Consider the following 16280-nt stretch of genomic DNA (forward strand, 5'->3'; position numbering starts at 1 on the left):
TGCTTATCGGCTATCTGGGCTGCGGTGGGGCCATTCTATTTCCTGGAACTGTCTTTTGTTCCCTTATAAGCCTTGCAAACATAGCATTCCTATAGGGGTGCCAGGGGGTCTTTCACCACCACTGCCAGGCATTGTAGTTTTTTCATGTAGGCACAGCAAATAAAAAGTGGAAATGAGGAGGCTAGAGAGGTGATCCGGCCTTTAGGAACACTCACTGATCTTTTAGAGGACTCAGGTTAGATTCTCAGCACCCTTTTGGGGTACCTTGTTACTGCCTGTAACTCCCACCTGGCCTCCATGGGCATCTGCAATCACATTCACATTCAGGACATACACATACACACACATTCCACACTCACAGTGCAAATGAGGTCACAGTACTTAGTGGAAGTACAAGTTTGCCTGCCGTTTGGAGGAGTGTAACTTAGCAAATGATGGAGAAGAGGAAATTATATACTTTTGCCAATATAGTTCCTTCAAAACTAGTGGGAGTACACAGGGAAGAGGGTTTGGTCCCATAGGAGCCACCGTCCGACCACACCTCGTCGCACTGACTTCTGGGAGTTGTAGTCCTGCACTACGAGTGTAGACATGGCGGCCTCCATGGCAGAAGGCTGCAGGGTGTCCCTGAACTTGGCCCGGGGCTTCCGAATGGCCAGGCCGCGGCTCGCAGCACTCGCGTCTGATGCCTGCTCTGTCCGCACAGGCCCGAGCCGGCCTCAGAGCACCGGGCCTTCCGAGTCCGGTGGGTTTAAGCCACCTCCGAAACCAGTCATGGTGGACCGGCACCGAGCCCCGGACAAACAGAGAAGGTGAGTCGGCCAAGGCCTCGTGGGTGTGCGCATGCTCGGGCGCCTGCAGCTCCTGGAGCTGCTTGGGTGTTCGCGCGCTTGGATACCTGCTTACCTTGTAGCTGGCCTGCACATACTGGAATTCGGCGTCTGCTCCTCTCTAGATCCCAAAGGACGCAGGCTTGGACTTCCATTCCTCAGTTTTATTTGTTCTTAACTATTCTCCTTAGTTGCACCTGGGAACGTGTTTGAGTTGATCTCTTCCCCGAACCCTTCCTCCTGGTAGAGTCTGTTGACCAACGCTCTCCGTGGTTTCTAAGCCACCTAGGTTTTCATAGCTTGAGCCTGTTTCGGAACGCTCACAACCGTTAACAAACCTGAGTTTTCATGGGAAAAACTTGGTGTGATTATAGGCTCTTTAAAAGGGGTGTAGCTGGCTGAGTGGATTGTTTCTGGGCTTAAATATTTCACATATCCTGTAGTTCTAAATTGAAATTGGCTTCGACTTAGGAAAGCTAATGATTTAGAAAAAAATATTTTCCTATGACCACTTAGCCTCATTGAGGTGGGAAAATAATCTTTTAAAAGCTGGAGAGATGGCTAGCCATTACGAACACTTGATGCTCTTCAAAAGGGCCCTCAGAGTGGCCCACCAACATCAGCAATTCCAGCTCTAGTGGATCCACCACCCTCTTTTTGGTCTTTGAGGGAACCAGGTCATGCATGTGGTGCACATACATACATGCAGGCAAACACTCATACACATACAAAAAAAAAAAAAAAAAAAGGTAAGTCTTCAAAAGATAACAGTATGGGACCAGCAATGGTAAAGGAGTCTCTAGTGCAAGCCTGTCCACTCAGGTACGCCCCTAGAACCCACGTGGAAGGAAAGACTCTACTCCAACACACACACACACACACACACACACACACACACACACACACACACACACACGGGTCTGTGTCTCACTATGTAGTCCAGGCTAGCCTTGAGCTTACAGAGATCTGCCTGCTACTGCCTACTGAGTATTAGGATCATAGGTCGGCACCACCACACTTGGTGGAAGGTGTCTTTTAAAGTCAGTTTGCAGTTGGTGATTTTTATATATATTCTCTGTATTTATAGCTCAGTGGGAGACCTGTGGTCATAGGCTCTGCAGACTGAGAGGCACACAGTGTTTAAACTGTGACAAAATTATAACTAATAGCAATAGTAATGTGTCAGTGGTTCATCATCCTTAAGCTTCAGTTGTTGTTTTTTTCTTGAGACAGGGTTTCTCTGTGTAGCTTTGGTGCTTGTCCTGGATCCTGCTCTATAGACCAGCCTGGCCTCAAACTCAGAGATCCTTCTGGCTCTGCTTCCTGAGTGCTGGGATTAAAGGGGTGTACCACCGCCGCCCAACCCAGTTGTTGTTTTTAATAAAAAGATGACAGCAAAACCACCTCATTTCTCTGAAGATTAATTTATGCTACTGAGATAATCAGCTTAAAGGGAGATGTTTACTTTGGCTCAGGGTTTTGACAGTTCTAGTTAACTTTGCTTGGTCCTGACCCTGTCACTTTGATCCTGTAGTGACACAGTATGGCATGGCAGGAAGTATCATCTAGGTAATCAAACGAAGAAGCAGAAAGGGTGTGGGTCTTAGTCTTGCCTTCAAGGTACAGGCCCAGTGACATATTTCCTGTACTGGGCTGCAATTCTTAAAGCTTCCTAACCCCTAGGAGCTGCACAGGCTGACAGCTAAACTCTCAGTATATGTGCCTTCTTGGACAATTAAAGTCCAGACTGTAAGTGCCACTTAGATGTTCTATAAGCTTTTAAACAAAATGCCTGGTGAGTACTCAGGAGAGCTGACAGTTCTCATGAGCATTAATAGTGGTTTTGGAAACAGTAGTTTAGAAATGACACGATCCCTTATTTAAAGAATGAAATACATCAACATTATACCCTTTCATTTCCCAAATTACCTTTTAATTTTTAAAATTTCTCTCTTTATAGGTTCCTGAGTCCTGAATTCATTCCTCCAAGGGGAAGAACAAACCCTCTGAAATATCAGCTAGAAAGAAAAGATATGCTGGACAGGAGGAAGGTGCTTAACATTCCAGAGTTCTATGTTGGTGAGTAAAAGCAGGGTGTCTTGTCAGCAGGTATTGGATTGCATAAAGATTCTTTCTCAAAATTGATTAATTTTATTTATTTATTTTTTCTGTTATCAGCTTGATATAGTATAAATTCTTATCCTAATAGTGAAATGTTTCATTGAGGCTTGCCCAGTAATTGAGTAAAACCAAAACTAATTATAAGCCACAGTCATCCTGGGGTCCTTCCTGCTAGGTAGCCTCCCTGGATCTGTGGGTTGCAGTCTGATTGTCCTTTGCTTTATATCTAGTATCCACTTATGAGTGAGTACATACCATGTTTGTCCTTCTGGGTTTGGGTTACCTCACTCAGGATGGTATTTTCTAGTTCCAGCATAAAGATTTTTTTGCATAAAGATTATTCTCCAAGTGTCTGGGTTTTGCCATTCGTTATTTAAAACACAAAGTTCTAAACTGTATTTGTTCATTCCTGCGTCTCATGTTAGAGGTTGCCTCTCTTCTGACTCTGTAGGAAGCATACTGCGGGTTACCACAGCCGACCCGTACGCCAGTGGGAAAACCAGCCAGTTCCTGGGAATCTGCATCCAGCGATCTGGAAAAGGGCTTGGGGCGACTTTCACCCTTAGGAACACGATTGAAGGACAAGGTGTGTTTCCTCTTGTGCTTCCAGAATGTGAAAGTGGTTTTTCCTCAAGAGATAACTCGTGCTTTGCAGTGGACAGAGATTGGTATCTACTGGTTAATGTACCGTTGGAGGGTCCACTTTCTTTTGAAAGCTTCTTTTATTATATGGGCAACACCCATTGGGATTGGACTTCCTGGGCTGGACATGGCAACACATACCTGGTGGCCTAGCACAAGGATATGCTGAGGCAGGAGGATTTTTTTAGTTCAAAACCAGGTTGGACTACATAGTGACACCCTGCCTAAATAAACGTGGCATCTTCAAGAGTGGGGACAGCGTGTAAAGCAGTGAGGGGAGATTCTATTTGTTTTATTAGTCATGTTTTTGACACAGGGTCTTCCCATGTAGGCCATGAATGGCCAGGGTCTTGCTATATAGAACCTGTTGACCACACACTTGAAGCAATTCTCCAGTCTTTGTCTCCTCAGTACTAATGATTAGAGGATAAGAGGTATGAGACTTCAGTTTAGCAGGATTGTCCTTTTCTGAGCAAATAACCCCGAAGTCCACTGGGACAGATAGGATGGTATCTTATCTTGGGAGCTTGGCTTCTAAGATGAAGGCTTCTGCTTTGCTATGTCATGACACAGTCGCTGCAGTTACTACTGCACTGTGGCTCCAGGTACGTGCCGTGACTAACACTGGAGAGGAACAAATGGTCACACCCTAGAAGATGAAGAATTGAAATGGTGCGTGAGAGTGTTTAGACTTACAAGTGCACTTCAGGGTTCTCATCCATGATGTCTGCAGAGAAGCTGCTACTATGAGGCAGGCCTTCAAGGTGAATTTTGGAGGGATTACATTCAAAACCATGTCTTGCGCACCAAGTTACTGTTTGTGCCAAGAGGGCCCTTCACTGGTGTACTAGTTTGGTCTCTGGCTGTCACAATACTCTGTCCAAAAGCAACTTGGGGAAGAGAGTTTATTTGCTTACACGTTCCAGTCAGAACATAGAAGCGAGACAGAAACCGTGCAAGAATGCCATTTGCTCACAGGCTCATGGTTAGCCAACTCTTCACACAGCCTAGGACCACCTGTCCAGGGATGTACCTCCCATGGGGACTAGCCCTCATCTAGCAACTGGCTGTCAAGACAGTGCCCCACAGACATATCTTTAGGCCATTCTGATCACCACAGTTCCTTAGTTGAGGCTTCCTCTTCCCAGGCTAATGTATGTTATCATAGTTGAAGAGATGGGATATTTATAGATTTCTCATAGGACATCATTCAGTTTTTGTTTTTGTTTTTTTTTTCACTTTTTCATTTAAATGGGGTCTAGTTTGTTTTGCTTTGGTAATCTTCATCTTTAGAAATTCCATGTGTTTGCTCATGCCCCACTTGCCAGCTGCTTCTTTTACTGTACTGTGAAGTATTGCAGGAGTCTGGTCTTAGGTGGTAAGCATGTTCTCTGTTTAGGTGTGGAGATTTGCTTTGAACTGTATAATCCTCGAATCCACGAGATCCAAGTGGTGAAGTTAGAGAAGAGGCTGGACGACAGCCTGCTGTATTTACGAGATGCTCTCCCTGAGTTCAGCACCTTTGATGTTAATATGAAGCCAGTCCCACATGAGGCCTGCCAGGAAGTGCCTGTTAACAAGGTAGACCATGTCCATTTGTTTAGGTGCAAGTCTGAAGAAGCACCCTGCAGAAAACTCGGGGCAACTTTTGTGTGCATCTCACCAGCCCAAATTCTGTTCTTGTTTTCCTTAGCTGCAAGTTAAAATGAAGCCAAAGCCATGGTCCAAACGCTGGGAACGTCCGTACTTCAACATTAAAGGGATCAGGTTTGATCTTGCTTTAACTGAAGAGCAAATGAAAGAAGCCCAGAAGTGGAGCCAGCCATGGCTTGAGTTTGATATGATGAGAGAATATGACACTTCAAAAATCGAAGCTGCATTGTGGGAAGAAATAGAAGCATCCAAGAAGTCTTGATCTTGGGCCTGGTAGGATGGCTTGGCAGGTAAACATGCTTGCTGCTCAGGCCTGATGAGTTCAACTCTGGAACCCGGGGTGGAAGGAGAGAACTGACTCCTGAAAGTTGTCCTTTGCCTTCTACATGCACATCCTAGCCTGTGTGGACCTGAACTTGTACACACACATAAAAATATTTTTTTCTTTTATGCCCTTGTTCTGAGGATGTCTTTAATTGCAGATATATTAGCTCAGCCATTAAGTTTGCTTTGTAAGAGTACAACTATTAAATGAGATAGTCCTCCTCACCTTATCAGTACCTAGCATAAGGTCTGCACACCAGTTTATGGCTCTAAAAAGAGAAATCGCCCAACATTCATCCCCTCTCTAGCCAGTGGAGTCAGCATCACCAAAATGAGATGTAATGGGACGTGAGCAAGGGGAGTAAACTGGGAAATAATCATAAATACCCAACAGGGTGTGGGTTAAAGTGTAATAGTAGGGGCTAGGTCAGTAGGTAAGAGCGCACCAGTTCTGTATGTATGTACATGTATGTCCAGAGACCAGACAGTGTCAGATCCTCTGGAACTGGAGTCCCAGCTGTTTATGACCCACCTGACATAGGTGCTGACAGCTGAAGTCAGGTCCTCTGGAAGAACAGTATGTACTCTTAATCACTAGCTATTTCTCCAGCCCTGCGCAGTGTTCAATGTCTTGTTTTGACAGGCTCATTAGCAGGTAGAAAAGGGTGCTGTTTTGCTGTGTCAGTTTCAAGGAGAATGTGGCAGTCTGAGCTGTCATCTGGTTTCACTTTCCCCTCAGTTATGAGTGGATTCTGCTCAACAGAAGACACCCCAGGGCACCTGGCAGGCCCAGTGTGGACTGGGTGATGAGCTGCCCTGCAAGAAGGTGGTCAGAGAGCGCATTGTTCTCACTTTCTGCATGAAATAAGCCCTTGGGGGATCCGAACAGTCCCTGTGTAGGGACAGGAGTGTATTGGTAACCCATGTGGCCGAGCATGGGTGGAGAAGCTGGGATGCATCACAGAGTAAAGGCTATCTATCCCACCTGTAACATGATAAGAGCCAGCCCAGGCCTTAGCGCCTCCTCCATCAGTGTGAGTCTCAGGCCCGACCTGCCCCCTGAGCCTTGCTGTCTCAGGGCTGGTTCTCTGCTGAGCACTTTGTGCAGTCCTTGTTTCCATTTTCCTGGCTAACTCCATTAGATGGAACACCACTAGCTTCCAGAGAAGGTGTGCGTGTGCACTGACCTCCATGACAGACAGGGTATACTGCTCATGCTCTTGAGATCTTTCACTCATGTGGCCATTTACTGTTGAGAGACACTCTGCTTTTGAGTTTCCTTGTTATTTTTGTACTGCTAATAGTGTTTTAGTGCCATGCTGGGAAACAGTCATTCTGGTTTCTGCTCCCTGTGTATGACTGTATGACTTGAAAGTGTGTAGTTTTAGTCTTCACGGTAATGAAATCAGTGTTGTGCCTTGGTGCAGGTATATTCGTGTCCACATTTTGGGGTGAGCTTTTCAATGCAGTGACTCATGTTTTAGGAAACTTGGTACTTGTTGCTGATTTTCTCTCTTTGTCTTGTCTTCCTGGAACCATTTATTTGGAGTTTAGATACCCAGTACCTGTTACTTCTTTGAGTGTATGTGTGTGTGACTGTGAATCAGGATCCCCTGGGGCTAGAGTTCCAGGTGGCTGTGAGCTGAGTGGTGTAGGTGCTGGGACCCGAACTCTGCCAAGTTTCTCTGGTTTCTGCCTCTGAGGCACAGGTCTCCTCCTCTGATTTTCCTGAGTCTTTGTTCTAGACTTTCCAATTAGATCTGTGACTTGTCTCTGTTTGGGTATTGTGGGTGGGTAGAAAAATGAGATGGAACTAAGGCTCATTCAGATATCTAGTTCTATCAATACTGGTCTGGGGATCCCCCACTGAGTAACGTGGCCCAGGGTTGTTCACCTGTATGATTATTTCCTGAACCTCAGTGTTGACATTAAATTTATGAGTCAGAGTAAGGAAAATAAAAACTACCCCAAATTAGTTTTCAATTCATGAACATGGTCTGTCTATCCACATTCTGTGGTAACACAGGCCTGCAATCCTAGGGCTTGGGAGGCAGGAGGGTCCCAAGATCAATGTCACTTACACTTGAGAATGAAACCCAGTCTCCAAAAAGAATAAAGCCAAGGAAACCAGCACAGATAAAGAAAGTTTTCTAACATGGCCTCACTGAGTCTGTGAGATGAAGCACCAGGTGACTGCTGTGCTGTGTCAGTGAACCGCATCCCAGGACTAAGCACTCCAATGATGCAGGGCTAGCATCACAACGCTGTCTGCCCAGGGTGGACTAATGAGAGTATATTCACCCATGTCTTATCTAAAAAAGCCAGAGCCACAGAACAGCTTCCAAAAAATGCACTTTAACAGTAAATAAATAGAAAATTCATATGTAATAAAGTCTCTGCCATTTATATACAAAAACAAACTTTCTGTACACATACACACATGCTTTTGTAATGAGCAGCTGTCTAAAATGACAACATTAACATGAATTCTCTGAGGATTCAGCAGTGTTTGAGCTTTCTGTGGGCTTCTGTCTGTGTAACAGTCTCAGCATCTTCACTAGACAGCTGTAAGCTTTCACTGCTACAGCGACGACATGTCAGCTGTTCACATTACATGCAGTCCTGAAAACAGGGCTTTCAAGTATGTAAACATGGGCCACAGAGTCAAATACTACAAAATAACCAACATTTCCAACTGTCTTTTGGGCAATAATTTGCAAAATATATACATGGGGTCATTGAGTTGCTTAACAGACTTAAGAACACTAATAAAATCATGGCTGTTTGAAACCTTGGGCTTACACAGGGACACTTTGCTCAGTCTGGGGGGGGGGGGGGACTGGACCTGCCTGTACTGAATCCACCAGGTTTGAATGAATCCGCAGGGGAGTCTTGGCCCTGGAGAGGATGGGAATGGAGGGGAGGGGCTGGGGGAAGGTGGGGGTGGGTGAGGGAGGGGGAGGACAGGGGAACCCATGGCTGATGTGTAAAATTAAAACAGAAATATAATACAAAAAAATATATAGACAAACAAAAAAATTCCTAATTTCTTAACTACCTTGCCTCAGACTTCCTTAATCAAATACTGTACATTTCTGTATGTAAATAGCAGTGGCCTCCTTAATCCTGTCATGAATGATACAAAACATAACAAAAAAGCCTAACTTGCTACCAAGTGATGACTTCATTATCAAAAAATCTTACACAAAATTAAAAGAAAAAAGTTAAGTTTTCTGATAAACTACTTGCAAGAGGACAGGCAAAAGATCAATATTATTTTTAATATGAAAGTATTACAAGCCTCTAGAAAAAGATGGTTCAAAAAGAATTACAAATGGCCCAAATCAATACATCTTCATTCTTCAACAGGGGCTGGAGGAACGACTCAGTGGTTAAGATCTCTTCCTGAGGACCTGGGTTTGGTTCCCAGCATCTACATCAGGTGGCCCACAACCTCCTGGAACTCTGGTTCCAGGATATCTGATGCCCTCTGGCCTTTGCTGGTCTCTGATGGAAGTGGTGTACATATAATCATCCAGGTGTATACAGGATCACACATAGAAAAATAAATATTTTTTTAAAAGATTTTTTTTTCTTAACAAATTAACAATGAGTCACAAATCTGGAGACTCACTGGCACTCTCTCTCATCGATTTCACATAATCACCCAGTGCAGACTTTGGAAGCACAATTTGTTATAAAAATGTGTTAACCATTTCATAATTAAGCAATTCACTCAAGATTTCCTCATTAGCTGATTTGTAAAACAGTGGGAATTTTAAGAATGTCAAAGCTGAAGATGGGCTTGACTCTGGACATGCTTCTGTGTATCAGACTTCTTCAATACCTTCTCAGACTGAGACAGAGTAACGGCTGTTGTGATGTAACACCCTCAGTCACACAGTGCCAGCCTTTCAGGACACCAAGGGTGGGCACAGAGAAAGTGAGGGGGTGCCAGCTGTGGACAACCAAGGAACTGAGTACTTTATCAGTGACTCTCAACACCTCCCATAGTGCACTCAAACACCTGTAATTGGGTACATGGAGGGCTCCAGGTGATACTCTTCTATGAGGGATTTGGCTTGATTCAAAGCTTTTACCTTCACCAGGATAAGAATTATTTCATTGACTTCATTCCTGAAAAACAAAACCAAAAAAAGCATTTACTTCTCCTTAATGCAGCTGAGGCTAGAGGTGTCTGAGCGGTAAAAGTCTTCAGCATGCATTGGGCCCGAAGTTTGATCCTTAGGACAAAATGTAAGATGAAATAAAATGAATGAAAGAAAGAGATACAGCAAATGTTCTAAAACAAATGTGAAGTGAGTTCACAGTGGTGACTCAGGACCTACATCAGTACCTGAACCAGAAGCTCCACCTAAGTCAGTATCTAAAGCCACAGAGAATACAGAGACGTCCTCTTGACATCATTGGGTTAAGTGCTTGCTGGTCCATCCCTAAGGCACAGTGACACTAGCTATCATGCCACACCAAAACATGTGACATGCTGTGGTGCTGCTGGCGTGAACAAATGTGCTGATAGTTCCATAAAAGCACAGCACATACAACTGTGCACATTACACAATCCTCGACTGACTACATTATTCATTTCGGCATTTGCTACACATACACATGTGCAGTATAGCCTATCAGCAGCAGCCTGTATCATATCTATTTGCATAAGCATACTATAGTACTGGCACAGACATGAAACAGCCCAATGATGCATTTCATAGATTGATCTCAGTTTCCCATACCTCATGATTATAACTGCAAGTCCAAACACAGAGTATCCCGGAAGATTTGAATGCAAATAGAATTAAAAACAACACAGAGCAAGCCTGTCATCAGGGTGTCGACAGGGCTGTGCTGCCAGCTGGGTGGAGTAGTCACACCAAGACTTCCTCAGCACTATAGAAGGATTCTAGGCATGTGCCACAATGCCTGGTTTATGAGTACCTGGATGGAACCCAGGGCTTTGTGCTGCTAGGCAAATACTCTGCCACACTAGTTATATCCCTAGACTTGGATTTTAAAAATTATAGTGAAAGTACAATTCTTCCTTAAAATTGCTGAAAGCATTCAAAATCCTTGAGCTATGCTTTGGAGGTGAGAAACTAAATGAGCATTACCTGAATTCACTTGTGGATAATTTACGTGCAGACTGCAGTAAAAACTGGATGAAGTTTTCTAGCTGGGGAATTGATGTCCTCATAGTAGAGTTCTCAAACCATTTTTCCGGTAGACAAGCTGCTATCTGTCAAGACACATGGCAAGTTTAAAACACACGAGCAAACAAAGTTAGAGTTCCCTTTGCTGTGTCAAAGGTAACATGGCATTAAAAAGACCAATCTTCAGGGGCTGGGGAGAGGCTCAGTGGGTATCAGCACTAACTGCTCTTCCAGAGGGCCCAGGTTTGACTCCCATAACCCACATGACAGCTCACAACCATCTGTAACTCCAGTTCCAAGAGATTTGATGTCCCCTTCTGACCTCTGGTACCTCATTCACACATTACAAACATATAAGCAGGCACAACACCCATACATATAACTGAAATGAAAAAACAAAACAAAACAAAAAACTGAACACCTGGTTAAAAAAAACTTCACTGCTCAAAGCTTAAAGCAAATGGGATCTGCTCTGTGCACTGGTTAGCAACACTTGTAATTCCACAACAGACACAAAAGCACTTGAGAGAAGAAATCCACAGGTGATTCTACATTTGTTGAGTAGAAGAAAATGAATGACAACTTGGCCTTTACCAGTGTGCTTTTTATGTCCATACAGGCCAAGGAGGTCAATGTGTAGTACGCACTAGACACTACAAAAAAAAAAAAAAAATCCTCCTCCAAAACTACCACAATTTAGGGGAAAGTCAGAAAACCGCTGAAAAACAAAAAAACTTCCTCGTAACAAGAAGGAGGAAAGGGAGAGAGGAAAGCAGCGAGTTCCTGGACAGTCACACAGGCCATGCTGTCACTGGTGACAGACCAGGTTCTGGAGAAAGGAGGAAGCAGAAGCACCAAACACACCGTAAAGGAGTGCAAGTTCTGGAAAGCATCTTCGAGGAAATCTGGCGCCAGCCTTAACACAGCTGTAGAAACTGGTGGTAGAGGGTTTGACCAGGGCATGGCGGTAGGCATCTGGAATTCTAGCATCTGAGAGGCCTGAGGCAGAAAGGGATCTGAGCTCAAAGCCAGCCAGCCTCTGCAGCACAGGCAGATACTGACTCAAAACATGACAGGGCTGGGTGTTGCTGAATGTGCATGTGGCAGAGCCGGGGTTGCAAGCCTGTGAGGCCCAGTGTGTGACTCAAGAGCAGTGGCACCATCAACAAAAGCAATACAAAGTGAATGAAAGCCAGGAAAAAAAAAAGGCTTACTGTAGTATTCTTCAGTTATTAAGGGAAAAAAATGCAGATATGTGACTGCAGAAGGCAGAGACATGGAACATTCGTTTGTGATTCCCCTGCTTTGTTTTTTTTTTTTTTTTTTGTTGCCTGTCCTGGATCTCACTCTGTAGAGCAGGCTGGCCTTGAACTCACAGAGATCCATCTGCCTCTGCCTCCTGAGTGCTGGGATTAAAGACTTGTGCCACCACTGCCCGGCAGATTTGCTTGTCAAACTATCTATTTCCCAAAGTTTTGGCAGCAGTCTTCACTGGCTTGGAACTTACTGTCATTTGTACCTGCTTTCCGGTGCTTTGCTATTGTACATGTGTCTGGAAGTTCTCATGGAGCCAGCGAGCCTGTCCATATATGAGGTGGGGCCTCATTCTGTTGGCCGGTGGCCTGCTTCTCAAACCCTGCTGTGGAGAAGTTGTGTAGACGCACTTCCCCTTCACTACTTTTGAGATGACCTTTGCAGTCAACTTGAAAACATTCCACAGAGAGAATGACTTAAATTTTAAGAATTATGGTAATGATGGGATTACAAGTGTGCTACCAAACCTGGCTCCCTAAGCACCATTTAGTACCATGACTTTTACCTTATGGGCAGATCAAATGTTTTGGAGACATTTGGGTACTGTACTGTTTTGAATACAAGCACCCTCCCTCCCTGGTCCACATATTTGAAAATGTCAACACTTGGTCCTCCAGTTCATGGCACTGCTTGGGGAGGTTACAGAACCTGTGGGAGGTGGAGCCTTACTGGAGGAAGCCCACCACTGGGGTGGGGTTTGGAGTTCACACAGCCTTGCCCCACTCCCCATCTGCTTTGTTTGGTTTGTGGCTGAAGATGAGAACTCCGAGCATTCTTCCGCTGTCAGGCCTTCCCCTCCTCTCCAGACCCTCCTTTGAAACTATGGCCCCAAATAAACTCTATCTTCTTGAAGTCTCCTTTGGCCATGGTGTTTTATCACAGCAACACAAATATAACTGACACAGGTAGTTTGGGCCCCCTTCTATTAAATCATGCTCTAATATTCTCTGTGCTTAAAATCTGTATGTTCAACTTCCATGTTTGTCCTCAAGAGCTGTGCTGCCCCTACCAGTATCAGAATCTGTTTTCCAGAACCAGTGCCCTGTGCACTGCCGCTGTTGTTTGTTTGTTTGTTTGTTTTTGCTCTTTTTGGGGCGAGGGGGGCTGCCACCCAGCTCCTAAATAAATCATATATGGAGGCTTTTTTTTTTTTGGAGCTGAGGACTAAACCCAGGACCTTGTGCTTGCTAGGCAAGTGCTCTACCACTGAGCTAAATCCCCAACCTGGAGGCTTATTTTTTACTTATAAATGCCTAGACTCAGCTTGTCTCATTGCTTGCCAGCTTTCCATAAATTATCCCATCTGTCTTTTGCCTCTGGGCTTTTCCCATTCTCTTACTTCTGTAAATCTTACTCTTACTCCGTGTCTTCCTGTGGCTGGCCCCTGGAGTCCTCCTCCTCTGGCTCCTTCCTTTTCTTCCTCCAAGTTTTCTCCTTCTATATATTCTCTCTGTCTGCCAGCCCTGCCTATCCTTTTTCCTTCCTCACTATTGAGATCTTTCTTAGAGCATCAGGTGTTTTAGGCAGGCACCGTAACACAGCTTCACAGAGTTCAACAAATGCAACATAAACAAAAGTAACACACCTTACAATAATACTCTGCTACACACTGCAGGCCACAGGCTCTACAGCACCAGAATGGTAGCAACCCAGGCTTCCATCACAACCGGGGGTTTCAGTTAACCAGTGACAGCAAGAGCCACGCTTCCTGCCCCGCTGGCTGTGCAGGCATCTCCACAGCAGCAGCAGTTCTCTGCTGGCACTGCCAATCTTTGCCACACTGTTTGCAGGCTGTTTCCCATATCCATTTGGTGATTTGACTTGTATATTTTGGGGCCATTTCCAGCAAGAAATCTGAATTCTGGCTTGTAAAGACCTTTTAAATTTGATGTGGATTTTAATCTTACCCTTTATAGCTCCTTTCCTAGTTTCTAACCTATTTCTTTAGCTCTTTTTAATTTTCCTTCCTTCCTTTCTTTTTTCCCTGCCTCCCTTCTTTCTTGGTTTGTCTTGAACTCATGATCTTCCTGCCTGAGCCTCTCAAGTACTGAGACTACAGGTGTGTACAGACCACACCTGGGCTCCTGGCATCATTAGTAAATGATTCTTAAATACCATAGTAGCCTTCTGGGTTTTGTTCTGCTAAACTGATTTGTTTATTCAAGTGCAAGCTCCACAATTTTAATTATTTGGTTGTAATATAATATAGATTTCAATAACTAAACCTTTAAGATACATTCATATGTGTTTATGTACAAGTTTCCGAAGAGGCCAGAAGAGGGCAAGGGATTCCCCATCAGTGCTGAAGTTACAGGGGTTGTGAGCTGCATAATGTGGGAACTATGAGGTAAACTCAAGAGCAGTGTGCAATCTTAACCACTGAGACATCTCTCCAGCCCTACCAACTAAATCTCTGCTGTTGCTGTTCTGAGAAGGTCTCACCTGTAGCCCAGGTTGGCCCGGACCTCCAACACTTCTATCTGAGCTTCTTTAGTGATGGAGACGTAAGCATCACACTGAGAACTATATACACTGATGACATAATTAGAATTGGCTTCTATACAGCTTACCTGGCTGCACTTTTTAACAGCATCTGGTCCAGGGAAGGCATTAGTAAGAGCAATAATAAGATAGCGATTCAGCAGCTTCCCCAGGCCTAGATCTTGCAAGGTGTCATCTGGGAGAAGTCCAGTCCAAAGAAGAATATTTCGGAAGAGCTGAGAGAAAATACCAAGTAATTATGTGTGCTCCCCTAGAAACTGTAGTGGTAAATGAGGACTGCTCCAACCCCACCAATCTCACTAGCTGGCCCTGCTGTAAATGTCAGCTTTGGAATAGACAACATCCCAAGTAAATACCGATTCTCACCTCCATGTATGTGCTCATCCTAGGTCCATTTTTAGGGCAAGCAACCCCAGCATGCCTCATGGAACTCCCCTGGAGCCTCTCCAGGCAGATCAATGTTCACTGTGACCCATCTTCTTACTGTCTAGGCCACTAAGTACAAGACCGTGGGGTGCCAGGATCAGAAAGCACCGTCAAGGCTGGTGCCAGTGTTAACAACAAGTGCCACTAGGATGCCTGGCAATGCCGAGAACCTCACTGCTGGCATGTAAAACAAGACAACCAGAGAGTCTACCGATAACAGGGCTGAAGTGCCCATAGTAAGCTCTACAACGAATTCAGAGATTTCTGTGAACGGTGGTGAGAATTCTGGGTCTTCTAGTATTCTGAGTGCTGAATGACATTTGGGTTAGTAACATGCCACACTTCACACTGTCACTGGCACCGTCGTCTGCCCCAGAAAGCATCTTTCCCAACTTGACCACGACACACATTCACTCACTGCACTGTACCTGCTCCTGCTAGAGACATTTGGGTCCTATTCTCAAACACAACGGATATCTTCACTACCCCCGAATCCTTTCTCATGGCACTTAATACTCACTTCCATCCCTGGCACATTTGCATTCCTTGAGGCACAAAGGTTCACAGTTCATTCTAAGGTGCACCTGATGGCCTCCACGCCATTCCCCCGGCTCTCTCCTAGTCTCCTCAGAACTTGTCACTCATGGCCAAATACTGCCTACACATGACTGATGTCAAACTCTGAGCTCTGGCCTACCCTGGAACTGGGACTTATATGTCACGCGTACTGTGTTCCAGCTCCGCAGTGCTGTGCAATTGACCACATCCTAACCAGTGCAGTCTCCCAAGCCCATTCTTCCTACATCTCCTGCAAATGTCTAAGGATGCTACAGCACCAGGTGCCATCACCAGGCACGTGGCTATGATAAGCCTTGTGTTCTTCATATGTCACTGGTCAGCTGTAGAGTCCTTCTGGTGCTTCACCTGAAACGCCATTGGAACTGAGCTCCTTACCGTATCTACCTGCACTGTGGCTTTCACTTTAGCTCACCAACAAAGGGTAGTCGGGTATGACCTGGGATGAAATTCAACCCAGTGCTTCTTATGGAGGGTCCATAAGACAAGAACTGCTTTTCTACTTTTAAAGGACATTTAAAAACATTAAAAAACAAAACAGAGTAAGGCTGGGCATGGTGGTACATTCCTTTAATTTCAATACATAGGTGGCAAAGGCAGGAAGGCCTATTATGAAAGGTAAGGGCAGACTGGTCTCCACCCCAAGGACCAAGCAAGCCAGAACTATATACTGAGACCATGTCTCAAAAAACAAAACAAACTCAACACAGAATATTTTAAATAT

At 44.8% G+C, this 16280-nt stretch overlaps 2 protein-coding genes across 3 annotated transcripts in view; one reads left to right on the plus strand and one right to left on the minus strand.

Moving 5' to 3' along the window:
* Nucleotides 1-579: 579 nt before the first annotated feature.
* Nucleotides 580-8970, plus strand: Mrpl19 (mitochondrial ribosomal protein L19). Of its 2 annotated transcripts, XM_036180496.1 has the most exons (6): nt 580-812; nt 2791-2909; nt 3403-3537; nt 4993-5174; nt 5287-5536; nt 8940-8970. In XM_036180496.1, the coding sequence occupies exons 1-5, from the start codon at nt 592-594 to the stop codon at nt 5506-5508; spliced, it is 879 nt and encodes a 292-aa protein (XP_036036389.1). In that variant the 5' UTR covers nt 580-591; the 3' UTR covers nt 5509-5536; nt 8940-8970. The 2 variants fall into 2 exon arrangements, with proteins under 2 accessions (XP_036036389.1, XP_036036388.1); XM_036180495.1 differs by lacking the exon at nt 8940-8970 and having other exon boundaries at nt 5287-5696.
* Nucleotides 8832-16280, minus strand: part of Gcfc2 (GC-rich sequence DNA-binding factor 2) — a 38961-nt gene continuing 31512 nt past the window's right edge. Inside the window, exons 15-17 of the mRNA XM_036180490.1 lie at nt 14623-14769; nt 10700-10824; nt 8832-9707 (exon numbers count right to left, since the gene is read on the minus strand). Coding sequence (XP_036036383.1) covers nt 9590-9707; nt 10700-10824; nt 14623-14769 — 390 coding nt within the window. The 3' untranslated portion in view covers nt 8832-9589. The remainder of the gene's footprint in view (nt 9708-10699; nt 10825-14622; nt 14770-16280) is intronic.

Source organism: Onychomys torridus, chromosome 3 (assembly GCF_903995425.1).
Source record: "Onychomys torridus chromosome 3, mOncTor1.1, whole genome shotgun sequence".
NCBI classification, from domain to species: Eukaryota; Metazoa; Chordata; class Mammalia; order Rodentia; family Cricetidae; genus Onychomys; species Onychomys torridus.